The 18,829-nt window shown below is 36.7% G+C and overlaps 2 protein-coding genes across 4 annotated transcripts in view; one reads left to right on the forward strand and one right to left on the reverse strand.

Moving 5' to 3' along the window:
- Positions 1-10,420, forward strand: part of PIK3CA (phosphatidylinositol-4,5-bisphosphate 3-kinase catalytic subunit alpha) — a 91,017-nt gene extending 80,597 nt beyond the window's left edge. For all 3 annotated transcript variants that reach the window (XM_057738261.1, XM_057738262.1, XM_057738263.1), the window contains 3 exons: positions 471-588; positions 904-1,055; positions 1,856-10,420. In XM_057738261.1, coding sequence (XP_057594244.1) covers positions 471-588; positions 904-1,055; positions 1,856-2,126 — 541 coding nt within the window. In that variant the 3' untranslated portion in view covers positions 2,127-10,420. The remainder of the gene's footprint in view (positions 1-470; positions 589-903; positions 1,056-1,855) is intronic.
- KCNMB3 (potassium calcium-activated channel subfamily M regulatory beta subunit 3) overlaps positions 1-18,829 on the reverse strand; it is a 90,551-nt gene that overhangs the window by 4,593 nt on the left and 67,129 nt on the right. Inside the window, 3 exon segments of the mRNA XM_057738270.1 lie at positions 11,330-11,481; positions 12,276-12,474; positions 15,740-15,931. Coding sequence (XP_057594253.1) covers positions 11,330-11,481; positions 12,276-12,474; positions 15,740-15,931 — 543 coding nt within the window.

Below are 18,829 nucleotides of genomic sequence, written 5' to 3' on the forward strand. Positions count from 1 at the left end.
TTTGAGATGTTTGAGATTGTTGCGTTTAAATGATCAGAATTGCTTATAATTTGGTGAAATCCTGTACATTCAGCTTAAGAATTTAGAATGTGTTTTTCTTAATGCTTATTCTTTTTTTTAAAGTTAACATTAAATTAACAAAAATAAAAATTAAAGATTTTACCCCAATTCATTGTTAAAATGTCTAGAAAAAATTTATTTTAATGACATGATAAGTATTTTGTCACTATAATAAGAATTATGCTTTGGTCAGATAATATCTAGAAATTTTCTTAGAAACCTTTGAAAGCTTCAGAATCTCAAAGTTCCTCAGATCTTTGAACATATTTACTTCCTTCCTCTAATGCCAGTGATTGTTTTCATTGTTTTAATACAGACTTTACTGAAGACTTTGACTATCTTTTCCCAGTTTGGACTGGATCATTCTCTATTTCTGTACTGACTCACAGGTGTTTATTTCTTCTTTGTAGATATGATGCAGCCATCGATCTGTTTACGCGTTCGTGTGCTGGATATTGTGTTGCTACCTTCATTTTGGGAATTGGAGATCGTCACAATAGTAACATCATGGTTAAAGATGATGGACAAGTAATAGCTTCCTCCTTCTAAATGTGTCAATATTCTTTTTTTATTATTGTTTATTTATTTGTTTATTTGGCTGTACCAGGTCTTAGCTTAGTTGCAGCATGTAGGATCTTTAGTTGTGGCCTGTGGGATCCTTTAGTTGCAGCATGTGGGATCTAGTTCCCTGACCAGGGATCAAACCCAGGCCCCCTGCATTGGGAGCATGGAGTCTTAGCCACTGGACCACCAGGGAAGTCCCTTGACCTTCTTAAATTACTAATTCAGGACATTGTATTCCTGCATTTGTCACACTATAACATAATTTCTTATTTTTGAAAGCTGTTTCATATAGATTTTGGACACTTTTTGGATCACAAGAAGAAAAAATTTGGTTATAAACGAGAGCGTGTGCCATTTGTTTTGACACAAGATTTCTTAATAGTGATTAGTAAAGGAGCCCAAGAATGCACAAAGACAAGAGAATTTGAGCGGTAAGTTCAAGAAATCAAAAGTACAAAATAAAGAATTCTTGCTGCTCTACCAAAACAATTGATATTTTTCAAGCAATTTAAAATAATAGACATTATATTAACATTGTAGCATAAGCTGGATATTTTAATGTGCTTATTTTTATTTATTGTGTAATGCTGTGAAAGAAATGGAAAGAAAAACCAGTTTGATTTATTGAGTTAGTTAAAGCCTGAAAAGAAAGTGATCCTTAAACTTCATAGTACATTAAAAGTTTATTTACTGTGTTTAAAAATTGGATTCCACCTTCTCTTTATTAACAAATCATGTATAGTGCTTCAGACAACACTTTAATCGGAGAAATTCAGTCAACCATTAATACCATGTTTTTTCATAATTTTCTTTACCACCTTATGAGGTATCATTTATCTATCTTAAACCTTAAAGTACTTTTAAAAGCCTTTTATAAAATTCTCTGCTATCTATAACTCAGTCCTGGCCATAACCTAAACCCTAAAGGCTTTAGCATGGACCAGTTCATACATTTAATAAATCCTTACTGAATTGGTAATGTGCCAGGCATTATTTTAGGGGCTGGTGATAGAGCAGTAAACAAAGTCCTTATAGCCTCACAGAGTTCACCTTCTGGTGTCGGTCAGGTAAAGGGAATAGAAAGTGTTGGTAAGAGGAGTAGGGGAGAAGAATGCCATATTTTATAGTTTTGTCCAAAAAGGCCTCTCGAACTTTGTGACATTTGAGCAGAGACCTGAAGGTATTAACACGATTTACTCCATACTAATCCAACTGTTCTTATTACTTGTAGGTTTCAGGAGATGTGTTACAAGGCTTATCTAGCTATTCGGCAGCATGCCAATCTCTTCATAAATCTTTTCTCAATGATGCTTGGCTCTGGAATGCCAGAACTGCAGTCTTTTGATGACATTGCATACATTCGAAAGACTCTAGCTTTAGATAAAACTGAGCAAGAGGCTTTGGAATATTTCATGAAACAAATGAATGATGCACATCATGGTGGCTGGACGACAAAAATGGATTGGATCTTCCACACAATTAAGCAGCATGCTTTGAACTGAAGTGATAACTAAGAAACTGAAAGCTCAGTATCTGGAGTCTATACTGCACTGTTAATAACTGTCAACAGGCAAAGACTGATTGCATAGGAATTGCACAATCCATGAACAGCATTAGAATTTACAGCAAGAACAGAAATAAAATACTATATAATTTAAATAATGTAAACGCAAACAGGGTTTGATAGCACTAAACTAGTTCATTTCAAAATTAAGCTTTAGAATAATGCGCAATTTCATGTTATGCCTTAAGTCCAAAAAGGTAAACTTTAAAGATTGTTTGTATCTTTTTTTAAAAAACAAAACAAAACAAAAAAAACCCAAAATATATAGAAGTGATGGAGAAGGAAAAAGAATGATGTTCTTTTTTTGTCTTGCAAATGTTTTATGTTTTGAAAAGTGGACACAACAAAGTCTATTACTGCATTAGGTCCAAGTAAACTGGAGTTTGATGTTAAATTACATTAAGGTTGGAAAATAATGAAAATTTCTTATTTTTCCATTGCTGTTCAATTTATAGTTTGAAGTGGGTTTTTGACTCCTTGTTTGATGAAGAAAAATGCTTGGGGTGTAAGGGACTCTTGAGATTTCATCAGAGATTTTTCCTTTTTAATAAATCAAACCTTTTGATGATTTGGGGTCTTATCTGCAAAGCTTGGGAAGCAGTCACAAATGAGACCTGTTATAAGGTGGTGTCTTGGGGGTTTTTTCCCGGACAGTATTTACAAGAATCTGATTCTTATTTCCCAGGGAAATTCTGGGATCCCACAAAATAAAATAATCATCATAGAAAAAGAACAAGCAGGAATAATTCTTGCTCCAGGATTGTACAGTATTCACCTTAGATTGATTTTTTTTCTCCTTTTGCAATGAATTGAATACTTTTTCATGCATGTTTTCCAGAAAATAGAAGTGAGTATTAATGTTATTAAAAAGATTATTTTTTTTATTAAAGGCTATTTATATTATAGAAACTATCATTAATATATATTCTTTATTTACATGATCTGTCCCATACTCATGCATTGTTTTGCACCCCAAATTTTTTATTGTTTGTAGCAGCATGGTCAGCTTTTCTCTTGATCTGTGGGTGAGGCTTAGGCACTATCCCCTTTCTTCCAATGACTAATGTATAGCTACTTAAGGAAAACAGATAAAAGTTCCTCCTCTCTCCTTTTATTTTCTTCTGTTTTCACTTGGATCCCCCATCTTCCATCCTCTTTTATAGTTGAGAATGCCTCAATCATATGAAATTAGTTACCAAAATTAACACAATTTAGACTATCTTCATGATTGCTTAACCCCTCTACCGAGGTGTGCTCATGAATAATACTTTATAATAGAGGGAATAGAAACCATGAACTTCTTACCTTTTTAGGCTATTTATTCAGTATCTCCATAATAAAATGAAGACCTAAAACCATTTTAAGATGATGTCCCATTTCCGAGTTGTCAGGGCTCACTCTCCAACTTTATTAAATTGCATTTGAGCGCAGGATACATTCTTAAACATTTTGAAAAACATTAACCCAAGATGTAGGGGCTAAGGCTAGTCATCACTCTACAGTCTGATCTTTTACTCAGTATTTGAAATGAATGATGAAGGCCTAGGACATAGCTTTAGCAAATGTCCAGGTGCCACACCAGAAAAAGTGCAATAATTTACTGACAGTTTTCTAGACTAGGCATATTATTGGAGTACAACTTTATGAAGAGTGCACATTGTATACAGCATCACTTTAAAATATTCATTTATGAAATCAATTACCTATAGTAGAAGTCTTGAATAGTAAACAGGGACTCTAATACAAATACTCTTAATATCTGGCTATTTTAGAACCCTTAAAGGGCATAATTATTGGAGATTTAGGTACCTCACTAAAGCACGTGTATAATATTGCCAACAAGAAAAATAAATTTGAAGATTAGGGGAACTTACTTCTCTAAACTATCTTGGAATAGTTAAGAATTTATACTCTGTTTTAAGCAGGAGACCAGATAGATTCTTTTGCAGATATAAATTTCATAATATTAAAATTTCACGATTAACATTTTGTGTCCTTTAGATTTATTCAGTTAACGCATACTAACATCCCAGTATTTTCTATATCAGGGATTAATTACAGGAAAACTCAGTGAAATGGTACAAATCTGAAGCTTTGATGGTGGAAACTGAAGTTTTAACAGAGAATTGTGTTTTACTGAGTGCCAAAAAAGCTTTGCGCTTACTTGCACAAAGTTTATATAATTTTTGCATTTTTCACATCAGTCCAGATAGTCCCCCTTCCCCTAGGACCTCTCCACCATTAAAACACAAGCCACATAGCTTATTTTATCACTTATATTCATTTTTATGAGTTATTACAACCAAATTCTGTTTGAAGAAATGTAGACAAATTCTATAAAGAATATAGATTAAGTGAACTAGCTAAATGCAAAGTACATTTCAAACAAATCCAAGCAGAGTTTATGTAAACAACATTAAAAATAAGGGAAAAGGGACAGGTAGTACTCAGAAGGCAAGGAACCAAAAATTGAATTAAATACTACATAGGGTGACTAGGATATGTTTCAAGTCAGTGATAATATAGCTACTTCCAGGTACTTAAGTTTTATCAGATCAATTCCAGTTGGTCAACTTCTGTGGCCAACCAGCCTTGTCATTGAATGTGGTATAACTGACTATTGGCTCAACAAGTTCATTTGGTCACTTGAGCAATATTTCCTTCAATGACTATTTTGGAGAAAAGAAGAAAAGCAGGTTTAAAGATAATAAAACCTAATTTAAACACATTCTAGCAAGAAAGAATCAACTATTTGAAAATCATGCTTTAACTTTTTATCATATTTTCAGCTATATAAAATCATTTATTTTGAAGATTTTTAGAATGCTGTTAATTTGAAATCTGTTAATCATATTGTGGAATTTGGTTTTTTTTTAAAGATGTTTCTAATTGGGTTTTTTAAAGAAGAATGGAATTTGGTTGCTATTTTATGACAGAACCTAAGCTTTTTGTGGTTCTTAGTGTCCTCTGTAAAACTTAGTGTCAAAGTAGTCAACTTTGAGGTTTTCCCTTCTAATCTGCTTTATATTACAAGCCCTTTAGGAAATGGGAATCTGGTGAACATACAATGAATTGTAAAATATTTTAATGTGTAAACTTTTTCAACTGTGAAACTATGACTATTGGTTTTTTGAAGAAAACAGCTGCTGATAAAGTATTTTGTGTAAAGTGTAGTTCTTATTAATCAGGAAAATAATCAATTACTTGATTAGAATGTATATACCCTCTTGGATTTCATTTTAAATGGATTGGTGATTTTCACATAGGTAAAACACAGTCCATCTGTATTTTTTTTTCCATCAAAAATCTAGTGATTTGGCATTTATAAAAAAAATGAGCAGCCTATCTATTTTAAAGGCATCATGGAAATTTCATTTCCATTGGATTTTTTTCTTAATGATTTGTAAATCCATTTGATTCATATCCTGACCAGTAGCTCATGCTTGCCAACTTTTGAAGAAATTCAATTTCCGGTATTATTTTAAAATGAATAAGTTAACTTTTTCTGGATAAGTTCCTTTTGTTTCTTTACCTGCACAAACTGCAGACCTGGGCTGGACCCACACATTCAAAATCCACCTTAAAAATTGACTTTGATGTCCAAGACATCACTAAAATATTTCAGTTTAAAGACCATATGTGGTGTTAATGGATTGTGGTGCTTCTACTATTTAAAAACAACTTTCATACTTCAGATGTTTTGGAGAAGAGGGGAATGTGGAGGGAGAGGGCAGAACAGGGAGGAGTTGCTTGAATGAATTACATTCTTCATATCCATCCTGCTCAGATCGGGCACTAAGAGAAGGCTGAAAGTTGTGAGAGTATATTGTGCATATCATGAGGGAATTAATTACTCTTCAGCAAGGATGGGATTGTGAAGGCTGAGCTATACAATTCAGCACTGACAGAATCCTCAGATAATATCAATAATTTTTGGTGATAGAGAATAATACAGCTGGGCTGTTTTTTAAAATATAAAGACAAACCATTTTTATTTTTTAATTATTATATTAAAAATTGTAAATGTATCTTATGTGCCATGGCCTGGGAAGCCTTTTTTCTTTTCTCTTAAAAGTTATTTTCACTTTCTGAAAAGCATATAGGGTTTAAGATATCTATGGTCCTGATAAAATTGGATGGGTAACTCTACCTCAGAAGGTTAATAAGGAAAAAAAATAGATGAGTCACAATTCAGTACTTCTGGCTCTGATAGTATAGAAATTTGCAGAGCACTATATTTTAGATTTTTAAAGTCAGAGTTGGCATGCCTTGTTTTTAATGGCAGTGGATATAGAAAAAATTGGGGTTAAAATTTAATCATTGCTCCAGCTATCTGGAAGAGGCAATAGGGCCAGGAGGTTCACGGTACTTACTAGGTTCTTGAATTCGGCATTTGAAATTAGTTTTGTTTTCTTTTCTTTAATATTAGTGAAATTGTTGTGTGTATATTTGCAGATATTTCTATTTGTATACACAGTGCTTGCTAGCCCTAGTCAAGAGACATCTTTTATAAAAGGTGTAAACTTCAAGGTTCTAAAATTCAGAAGAGTTTAGAATTGATTAGGAGTTTCCCAAGTTGGGATGTTAGTTTTAAAACAAGCTTATTTCATTCAAGTACTCCGCTTGAGTAAGGTTTTGCACTTTTTATCAATGCAGTGCTATTCCTTTTGCTTGGTTTTAGAGATGTTCGTATTTCAGCCATGCTAGTTAGCATAAAGTGATAGTTATGAGCCATAAGAAAATCTTATGACTTAATTTTTACACAACTACATTTAAGAGTTTTAGCAGGGAAGAAAAAAGTAAAATCAGTCCACTGTACATATTAGCTTAGTCGGGTAGCTGATTTTCACTGCCAACAGCAGACTCCAGTCCTCGTGTTGGTAAGTATGGGGCGGGTAAAGCATTTTGTAAGCATTAAATTAAGTTTATGAATCTATCTAAAACATTATTTCATCTCTCACTACCATAATTTTGTGGTTATGCTAAGAGCCCTGTATACTTTTAGGTGATTCTTACTTTTGTTAATCCTTCTAGGATAGCAAGGAGGCAGAAGGCAGAAAACCTTCATTGTTTTACTGTTTTCTCAGACTATCTTTAAAAGACTAAACTCCTTAATTCTAGTATAAATTTCCAAATGTGGTCACAATCCATTAATTTCATGAGGAAAATCCTCTTAGATTTATGTTCCTAAGAGTATTGGAGAGCTTGGCCTTCATCTGATTTCTAGAAGTGTTTTTGGCTATGGAACCAAAGTTTCAAATGCAATTAATGATTTCAATGTGATTCAGTCCTCAGACTTTATTGGGTTGAATAAAATCAAAGAATGTATCCTTTTAGAACATAATGCTTTAACATCTTGGGGATGTGGCACTACCAAAATTAGATTACTGACACATCAAATGTTGACTTTGGAAGCTTCAGAAAGGAGCTCCCATCATCTTCTTTAGCCCCATTTATTGTAGCAAATCCATTTCAGTATATTTTGTCATTCAATGAGTTGGAGTCCTGTGGTATACTGCGTTAGTTAGGAGGAAAATGTTTTTAAATGTTCTTTTAATGATGGCCCAAAAAGTATTTGACACAGCAAGTGCATGTGTTATTGTACTGAGAATATAGAATAATACAGTGTCACTAAATTTAAGACCTCTTCCCAGTCTTGTTGTTCCTGGCAAGAAGTTTGGCCTGTGACTGCACTTACCGTTTGTGCTCATCAGAAACTGTCAATGTCTGCTTTACTTTAACTTTGCAGTCTGTAACATCACGCTGTTTATTAAAAAAAAAAAAATTACTTTGACTTGTGTCCAAACAATCCTTAGTGTACTATATGTTAAACAAAAAACTGTGATAATTATATTTTGCCATTTCTTTTTAATACTTAACAGCAAACCAGTGTTGCTAATAATCAAAATGTAGCTGAATTTGAGTTCTTATCAATAATAACTAAGTATAGTTGATTTAGAACCTGAAACAATTATGCCTTAAGAGCCAATTTTTCTGTCCCAGTAAAGTGATGACTATTAGAGAAATGTCTGTTTAAATATTAACTTTAAGCATGAAGAATTATATGCTTGTATTTTAAGCAGAAATATATGTGTACATACATGTATGAATGTGTTTGTATGTGTGGACAGACTTTTTCCCAAGTCAGTTGATGACCAGAACCTAAAAGTGAAGTTCGCCTAGAAGCAAACTGGTTTTGCATTCAACTATCATAAACCTTGCAAAAGGTAAGTCTGGGCTTTTCTCGGACCAGTAATGCACATGGGCATTGATGTTTAGTACTTCTAAGCAATTCACAGCCAATGATTCCTAAAATTTTGTTTATTTGCCAAATGGTTTGAGTGACTTTAACTTGTAAATTGACTTTGTTCTTCAAGCATAATGTCTCTTTCCTGAGATGAACCAAGTAGCCACTATATAAATGGAAAACTGTATTTGAAACACTTTAGCTTTCACACTTTCATACACTTTAGGTTTCAAATTGTTTTGAATTTGTTAGGAGAAAAATCTGAAGAACTACATATTGTTAGATTGGTGTTAAACTTACTAAGAAGTAGAATAGATGTGTGCCCTTAATTTAAGAACTAGAGAATCTCAATTTGCAGAATGACTTAAAATGTGTGTGCATCCATATATTTTATTATGGGGAAGTCTTTGGCATACAAAATGATTTACTACAACCTTCTAAACAGCGTGTTCTGGACCTTAAATGCATATCATATTCAGCCAAGAGAAGGTGGGGAGGAATCCTCTCCTGTAGCTCCCTACCCCAGCCCCTATACCAGCTGTCCAACGAAAGGTACCAAGACTGATTGAATTTATTTTATTTTTAATAAGAATTGTATATACTTAAGGTTTACAATATGATGATTTTATATACGTATACGTAGTGAAATGATTACTGTATTCATGCTAATTAACGTATCATCTCCTCACATAGTTAACTTTTGTGTGTGTGTGTGATGAAAGCAACTAACCTCTATTCTCTAAGCAAGTTTCCAGTATTCAGTACAGTATTATTAACTATAGTCATCATGCTGTACATTAGATCTCGAGATTTGTTCATCTTATAACAAAGTTTGTACACTTTAACCAATATCTCTCCCATTTCCCCCCACCTCCCTGCCCCTGGTAACCAGCATTCTGCTCTCTGCTTTCTATGTATTTGACTTTTTTAGATTCCACATATAAGTGACTTGCAGTTTTTTCCTTTCCGTGTCTGGATTATTTTACTTAGCACAATGCCCTCCAGGTTCAGTCATGTTGTTGCAAATGGCAGGATCTCCTTTTTTTATGGCTGAAAAATATTCCACTGTATGTATGTATACACACATTTTACATATGTATATATATACCACAACTTATTCATCTGTCGATGGACACTTAGGTTGTCTCCATGTCTTGGCTGTTGTGACTAGTGCTGTAGTGCACGTGGGAGTGCAGGTATTTCTTGCAGGTAATGATTTCATTTCCTTTGGGTATTTACCCAGAAGAGGGATAATGCTGATTGAAAATGGAAAATTAGCAAAAGATTTGTTATCTACTAACATTTTTGAGCACCTCTACTAGGTACCAGAAACTAAGTTAGGTGTTTTACATACTCTGCCTTGTTTCTTCCCTAAAAATAACCTCATGAAAGGAGATTATCTGCATTTTAAAGATGGGAAGAGTGGCTCAAACAGTTCAGCTGAATTACCCAGGGATACATATCTGAAAAGTTGTAATTATGGCTTACAAATTAAGAAAAAAAATGTACTCTGAGACACATTCTCTCCACTATTCCACACTGGAAAGAGGAGAAAACACCAAAATTGTTCACTGCTGGTCAAGTCAATATTTCTCTGTTACTCAGTTTATTTAATAATGTGTGACTTGCAATTATTTGCTAACAGGCATTACATTGGCTTAGAATCAAAGTTTCTGTTTTGATTACATCTACATATAAAAGTTGCTTCAAAAGTCGTTCTTTCTGTTGTCCATGATGTAAGATTTTTTTAGTAAAAATGTAAAGATACTTTGAAGAACATTGGTTTTCAGAATGAACTCTGTTTTCAACTCATATTCAGCTTAATCTAGAAAGCACTTGTTGGGAGAGTCTTGTGACATTATTTAATAACCATGGTTGATTGATTAAAGTACGGCCAGTTGTTGACTAGCCATGTGGGACTTTTCTGTGATGCGCATTATCTGAGATGAATGTTAAATTCCATCCAGTACAGCTTCTCCCTACTTCATAACACATTTCTAGCCATCTCTCCCACTCCCTCCAGAATGTACATAAAGAATAAAATAAGCTTACGTAAAACATAATTAGAAAAAAATGTCACTGAAAGAAAAACCACATGGTACATGGCCAGGTTAAGTACAAATAACACTAAGCTTAGTGAATTTCCTAGGCAGCGGCTTTCCTCCTTTCTCATGGATGGTGAGGTAAAACAGTAAGTCCACATTTTCTGAAATTACCAGATTATTATCTTCCTGTAGTGAATGAACTGCTCTTCACTAAGACTTTTTTTGAGAAATGTTTTAATGTGAACTATGTTGCATAGAACTAGACTGGCTGTTCGGTGCTTAATAGGTTAGAAACCCTCATCACTTATTTCCACAATGACAAGTTCTAGCTAGAGCTGATACTAGATGAAGCACAATGACTGTGAGCTCATTTTGCCCTGTGGAGACAAAAAGTGCTTCCCTGGCTCGTGTGGAGAGGATTTGGAGTAAAAAAGATGGTGAATTCATATGTATTTATAGAATAAATAGAATACATACTGAGACTTTTTAAAATTTTTCTTTCCCACATGAAATGTCATACTTTGCTTCTTTTTGGTTAGTTTGCAAGCAGGCATAAGTAGGTCCTCAAGTGCAGAAACTGCAGGTATCTGAAGGCCAGGACCTTAATTTGGCCACCACCTTAAGCTCTCTCTGCCCCTTTCTTTGCTTCTCCCAACACTCCCCAGTTTGAATTGATGCTGTGCCATGTAAGGAGCTTTGCCACTTACCTCGTCTCTGAGTGCAGTGCTATATTTTTCACATAAGAGGGACAGGTACTGTGTTCATCTCACCATGCCAACTATCAAGGCACCACCTAGCAGAGTCAGTGAAGGCCAAAATAAACAGTGGAAAATAACCATTTGGTCGTACTTTTTTATAAGAATGACGTCTTCAGATTGGCTGTCTGGACTGTAGAAGCATGAAAAGGGGGTCCCATTTTTGTGATCAAAGAATTCCTTTATGTCCAGAGCACCCCTGAGCAAATCACTTCTATCCCAGTGGCACTTAGGTGTGTAGAAGCACTAGGAATATAGAGGAGGAAGAAGATGAGGGCACTGTCTCCGAAACCAAGCACTTAAAAGTTTTAATTCTGAAATCACTTCAGACTGAAACTATTAGGAGTTTTCATCTCAGAAGGTGATGAAAGCCATTATATAGCTTATAGGGAAGGGCTGCCAAGAGGGCAGAGAAGTGGCCATTTCTGAGCACTAAACAAGGATGTGGGAATAAAGACACTGAGATTTATTACTATATCCACTAAGCACTCAAGACACTGTGCCAAGGCCCTACAAAAATGTTTGAGACCTTAAAGATTATTGCATCCAAAATAGAAAACTGAAATCATCAGATTGATTAGTGCTTAAGTAAACACAACCAAGTGTAAAATGTCAGCTAATCAAACACAACATTTATAGTTATGTGAAAATGAAGCTGTTGAGTATCCTTTAAAGGATCATCTTTAAATTTCTTTGAGAAGAAAAATTACTTGTTTGATTTAAGGTGGACTGTAAGTACATTTTAACATTTTTGATATGATGGGGAATGGGACCTCCAAAAATAAGACTGCCCACAAATAATTCTGTTCATTGGCCCAGTCTTTCAATTCCAGACACCAATATGACCTCTCTTTTCTGTATACCCCATTTTTCCTCCAAGAATGCTTTTAGCTTCATTTATCCTGATTGGGTCACTGTCTCAACGTTCGCTGGAAGAGAACAGATTTATCTAGAGATGGCTACTGCACCTTGCTAGGGACCATCTGCCATGGAAAGGTTGCTGTAATTAGAACTCTTTCATTATGTGAATTTTACACTACCTTGGAATTTATGTGGACAACCTCTTCATTATAATGTAGGAGCGCTTTCTGACCTGAATGGGTGAGGTTCACAAACACCTGCAGACACGGGTGCTTGCCCTGACCTCAGCAGTCCACACCACAGGGCAAAGCACAGTCCATCCCGTCATCCATGATGTGCGTGTGGGTGATAGTGCAGTTCGATTCTTCTCTCTGAGTGCTTCCATTTGGGAGAAAAATAAGTGATTTCACCCCTAGAAAAGTCAGTCCTATATTTCTAATGTGGTAACCCACAGCATCTGTCTCCTTCAAAGCAACGCAGGACCATGACAGAAGGCATTTAATAATTCGGGAGCATGGAGAACCTTGCAACAGGGGATAAACAGCAGCAAAGTGCCAAGTTCCATATCAGTTATGACCCTCCTGGCATACTTCTCACTATAGATCAATGGTTTTCAAACTTCAGAATCACCTGAGTGGGTTTGTTAGAATAAATAACTTGTTAAAACATGGGTCCTATGACTTCACTCCCAAGGATTCAGGTTCAGTTGATCCAAGCCGAGGCCCAGGAATCCGTATATTTAACAGTATTTAAGTTGCAAGTATTTGGAGCACCATACTTTGAGCAATATTATCCTAAATACTGTAACCACAAAGATTCACACTCAGAAATCTTATCCGTCCTGCCTCATCATCTCAAGATGCACCTACTGGCTTGTCCTAGTGAAAATATGCCTTTGAAAGGAGTCCAATCACAGGGCTCTTAGGCAACATAGACTCAAAGTTATGGTAACAAGGTACAATTCCATTTATCCACTCTACTTCCAAAAAGGCAAATGCAAATCACATGAGGAATCTCTCATTAGAAAACTTCCCATGTTTTTACTATTAGTAATTTCCTTCAGGTCAAGAACTATATCCTATTCATCATTATGTTCCGCAAAGCATAAAGCACAATGCCTCTCACGTAGCAGAGGTTCAACAAGTGCTGAACTGAATTAGGCTTTACTTGGAAAACATTCCTTGCACATGCACTACCTATACAGAACGTCACAGGTGCAATGAGAAGGGGTAGACAAAATTCCAGCCCATGAAGACTCTGTGGTGGTGTTGAAGGGAGAGGACATGTGTGTATAAAATAATTAGAGAACAGGTTCAAGATAAAGTAAACGCGAGTGAAAGGAAATGCTCTGAATTTACAGGTCCACCTCCTCATATGTCCTCACAGTCACATTCACATCTAGGTGAGTCCTTTAATTTATCTCTCCATGCCTTAAACACAAGAAGGTAGATTAGGAAATTCTAAAGTCAGAATGTTTGAAAAGCAGTGTTTAGCTTGGTTCAGACTGCACTCTCATTAAGATCTTGGACTGTATGTAATCATTTTTTTTCTTTATTAATATAACAAACCCAAGACATACAGTGCAGTTTAACATGATCTCAAGGCTCAGGGCATAAAAAACATCGCTAGGTATGGCCTTAGGAGAATAAAATACTGGGCAAGTAAAAATACAAGAATGGAAAATAAGGTTCTTTCACACATTTAGCACTGACTGACCTGATTTTCCCAAAATGAATTTCTCTACTTATTTAGACCAGGCATTTAAAAATATTTAGAGTTGTCTGCCTTTCTGTGTTAGAACCTACACTCAGTCTAACCAAGTGCCAGAGTTTGATTTGAACCTTCCTTGAAGATTTCAGGAAGCTCCAATATAGAGAGTAGGATAATCTTTCCTATGCACAAGAGCCAGGCCAGAGGCGTTCAGGCAGAACCAGGAATGTATTTAAGGCTGAAAAATTCAGCATGTTCTTTCAATAGTATTTTGTGTCCGTCTACAAATAGACAAAATTCCATCGTTTGATTGAGAAATGAAGGTATAAGGGAGTGGAGATAGGTATGAGCTACCCAAGCCTCCGAATTATCATCTTTTATGAAGCAAAACTCCTCTGGTGGCAGAAGATCACAAGGCAAGAAAGGTGAGAACTTACCACTCTTAAATGTTCCCTTAATTACTTTAAGCAAACAATTTCCAGGAGTGCTTAGAAAAGTAAATTTTAAAAGTAAGCTGAGGAGCAGTTTGGTGCCAACTTACAGAAGGTATCTTCAAACCATCTCCCAAATATATCACATATCACATTTAAAAAAAATAATCTGACCTGCACACAGACACACACATGCACACACTCACACATTTACTGAACTTATATAGATGTATATAATGCAGATATAGATATATCAATGGAAAATGGAATAACAGGAAAAGGAAGGTAGAAAGCTAGAATGAAGTCAAGAGTGAGGTACAAACATGTAGCCTCCAGACCATAAGATCCCTTATAGTTATAAAAACTGGGCCACAAATTTGGCTCTGAGCTTCCTAGCAGCCAAAGCAATGAAGGAAATACAACCAGATACAAGATTCCTGGTGTCCATTGAATAAAAGCAAACTGGTTGATTAGGAGCAGAACAGATTCTCCTACTGCTAATATCAAAGAGAAAATTCCCCTGGAATCCTTCTAATAGTGGCACTGTGTGCTGTAGTGGAGGATGACCTTGATGAGTATTTTACTTGGCCTCTCTGAGCCTCAGCTTTCTCATTCATAAAAATGGAAGTTAAAGAATAAAATAACACTTCCATCATGGACTTGCTATAGGTTTAAATAGGATAAAATATAATGTATATTTGACATACAGTATATATTTAATAAATGGTAACTTATTACATGTATTTAATACAGAAACTACTTAGAAGAAAAGGAAGAAAACTAATATTTATTGAGCAACTACTCTGTGCCAGGTAGACATTACCAAACTCAAAAAACTCAGACTCAAAAAACTTCCGTTATGCTCATGCCAAAGCTCATGCTCATCCCCTTCCCCGGGATATCTACATGCTAAAGAATGACTTTATTGGGACTTTCCTGGTGGCCCAGTGGTTAAGAATCCACCTACCAATGCAGGTGACACGAGTTCGATCCCTGCTCCCGATCCCTGCTCCAGGAAGATCCCACATGCTGCAGAGCAACTAAGCCCGTGTGCCACAACTACTGAAGCTCTCATGCCTAGAGCCCATGCTCCACAAAAAGAGAAGCCACCGCAATGAGAAGCCTGCGCACCACAAGGAAAAGTAGCTCCCACTCACGACAGCAAGAGAAAGCCCACGTGCAGCAACAAAGACCCAATGCAGCCAAAAATAAGTAAATAAATAAATAGATTTGCTGAAAAAAAAAAAGAATGACTTTATTACCTACAGGCATATCTAATATGCGGATCCACTGCTGAAAGAATTTTGAGATTGGAAGAGGGGAGAGGCAAAGGAGTATCTTTCACTTTGTTACCACCTCTTCCTCCACACCCAGCTGCCTCCCAGCACTGAGAGAGGAACAGAGATTCTGGAGAATCCAAAGCCAGCCTCCCCTCTCCTCTACCACTGTACCTGTACCGGATTTGAACTGGAAATTCTAGGTCTCCTCTCTCTGTTTCTTACCTGAGCATGAAGGGCTTTAGGATGGTTGTTCCCAGCAAGAAAAACATTAGGACAGAGAAGCCCATCATTGCAAACCCTAGCAGCATGGCTCGGTCCTCTCCGGCACTGGATGGCAGCTTCCTGTGCACATCTGGCGGGTCTCCATCACTGTGGTCTATGTTTCTCTTCCTCCCTGAGGCAGAAAAGGCTGTCCTTCATGGGAAGAGGGAAGGAGATATTTCAATAAGCTCATAAAGAATTGGGAACAGTGGTGACTATTATGTAGAATACAGAAATATTGAATCACTGCGTTGTGCACTTGGAGCTAGCATAGTATTGTAGGTCAATTATGCTTCAATTTTTAAAATTAAAAACAAACTGTGTTTGTTTTTAAAAGCCTAAGTTCAAATTCTAACATTTCTAGAAGAAAACAGAAAAGAACTCTTTTATGATCTTGGTTTAGGCAAATATTTCTTAGATACAACACACAAGCACAATGTGAAAGAGAACAAATTGGTAAATTGGACTTCATCAAAATTTAAAATTTCTGCTCTTCAAAAGACACTGTTAAAAGAATGAAAAACAAGCCCAGATTGGAAGAAAATATTGGCAAATCATTTATCTGTCAAAGGACTTGAATCTAGAACACATAAAGAACTCTCAAACTCAATAATGCCACACAACCCAATTAATGATTTCAAAAGCCACTTCAAAGAAGATATGTACCCACGCACCTAGAGCCCATGCTTCGCAACAAGAGAAGCCACTACAATGAGGAGCCCATGCACCACAATGAAGAGTAGCCCCTGCTCACAGCAACTAGAGAAAGCCCATGTGCACCAACAAAGACCCAACGCAGCCATTAAATAAATAATTTATTTAAAAAATAAAAAGATATGTAAATAGCAAATAAGCACAAAAAAGATGCTCATTAGTAACCTGTACATTAAAACCATACTGAGAGCAAGAATAAAGAGGCAGGTGTAGAGAACGGACTTGACACGGGGTGGAGGGGATGAAGGGGAAGCTGGGACGAGGTGAGAGAGTAGCACTGACATATATACGCCACCAACTGTAAAATAGATAGCTAGTGGGAAGCTGCTGCATATCAAAGGGAGATCAACTTGATGATGGGCGATGACTCAGAGGGCTGGGACGCGGAGGGTGGAGGGGGTCTCGGGAGGGAGGGGATATGAGGACATGTGTATGGATATGGCTGATTCACTTTGGTGCGCCTCAGGGACTGGCACAGCAGTGTGGAGCAGTTATATTCCAATGGGGAGCTTTAAAAGAAAAAAAAAAAAACCATACCGAGATACCACAACACCCCCACTAGAATGGGTTTAACCAAAAAGACCGACAATGCCAAGTGTTGGAGATGATGTGAAGGAAATGGAACTCTCCTTACACTGCTGATGGGAATATAAAACGGTATAACCAGCTTGGAAAACAGTTGGTATTTCCTAAAAAAGTTAAACATATATGGGACTATATGACCCAGGCGTTCCATTCCTAGGTATTTATTTACCAACCAAAATGGAAGCATATGATCATACAAAGATTTGTACACAGATGTTCATGGCACCCCATTTGTAAGGAGCCCCAAACTGAAAACAACCCAAATTTTTATCAAGTGTAAACTCTTACATTCATACAATGGAGTAATTCTCAGCAAGAGAAGTGATAAACAGAGTACTCATGATGAACCTCAAAATAATTATGCTGAGGGAAAAAAGCCAAACAAAAGGGGCCACACTATGATTCCATTCCTACAAAATTCTAGAGAATGCAAACTTATCTTCAGTGACAGAAGGCAGATTAGCAGGAACCTGGGGGTGGGAGGAGGATGCAAAAGGGCACAAGGAAACTTTTGTGGTAATAGGTAATAGATATGTTTCTTCTCTTGATGGTGTGCTGGTTTCACTGGTATACACGAATGTCAAAACTTATCAAATGGTACACTTTAAACATGTGCTGTTTGGGACCTCCCTGGTGGACCAGTGGGTAAGACTCTGCGCTCCCAATGCAGGGGGCCAGGGTTCGATCCCTGGTCAGGGAACTAGATCCTGTATGCCACAACTAAGAGTTCGCTTGCCACGACTAAAGACCCCACATGCCACAATTAAGAGCCCGTGTGCCACAACTAAGAAGTCTGCATGCTGCAACTAAAGATCCCACAAGCCACAATGACGATCTTGTGTGCTGCAACTAAGACCCAGCACAGCCAAAAATAAATAAACAAATATGTGCCATTTGTCATATTTCAGTCATAAAGGTTTTTTTTGGACAAATGTTGAAAAAAAAAAGTGGAAACATTTACCAACCCATGGGGGGCTAAAGGGATGATCCCCTTTGCTGCCCACCTGAGGGCTGTGAGCAAGCCTGATGCAACACAATGAGATCTTATATTCAGAGCTTGGTTAAAAGTCCATCATAACAACCTAAAATGATGTATTATAAAATTTTTTTTTTCATGTAACAAGACTAAGGAATGTTGCCTGGGTGAAGTCTTTAGAGATCTGCTTAATCAATGATTGGGAAAGAATTACCTATAAGTAGCTCTCATTCATCGTATGTGAGTAGTGTGATGAACGTACCTCTCAGGGATATTGCATATTCCCCCTGAAAATATGTTTTACATTCTTTTATGAATTCCGCATGGAAAGAATGACTCCACAAGCTCACATTTGGATTTACAGCGTCCTGAAGTAGGATCTGACTTGTTCTTTCACATCCAGCTGTTGGGAAGGCAGCACATCCACCACAGGGCTTTCTGGCCCGGCGCCCAGTCCAGTCAGCACAGTGAGGGCCTCACTGCCGGCTTCTCACCTTGCCCACCCCTCCTTCGTCTTCACACAGCTCTGCACGAGTGGCCCTACATCGCTTCTCTCCCTCTCTCCACTCTGCTCTAGCAAAGGAGGTGATAAATTCTTTCAGAAGGGGGCATCCGCTGGACAAAATTCAACACAAAGGTCACCAACTGGTGACCCATGGACAGCATCTAGCCCACAGATGTGTGTTGTTTGGCCTTTTCTGTGTGGGAGGTTTTTTGTGCTTTTTTTTTTTTTTTTTTCAAATTGAGGGATTCGTTGCTAACACTTTTAAAATCAT

Source organism: Hippopotamus amphibius, chromosome 6 (assembly GCF_030028045.1).
Source record: "Hippopotamus amphibius kiboko isolate mHipAmp2 chromosome 6, mHipAmp2.hap2, whole genome shotgun sequence".
Classification (NCBI taxonomy): Eukaryota; Metazoa; Chordata; class Mammalia; order Artiodactyla; family Hippopotamidae; genus Hippopotamus; species Hippopotamus amphibius.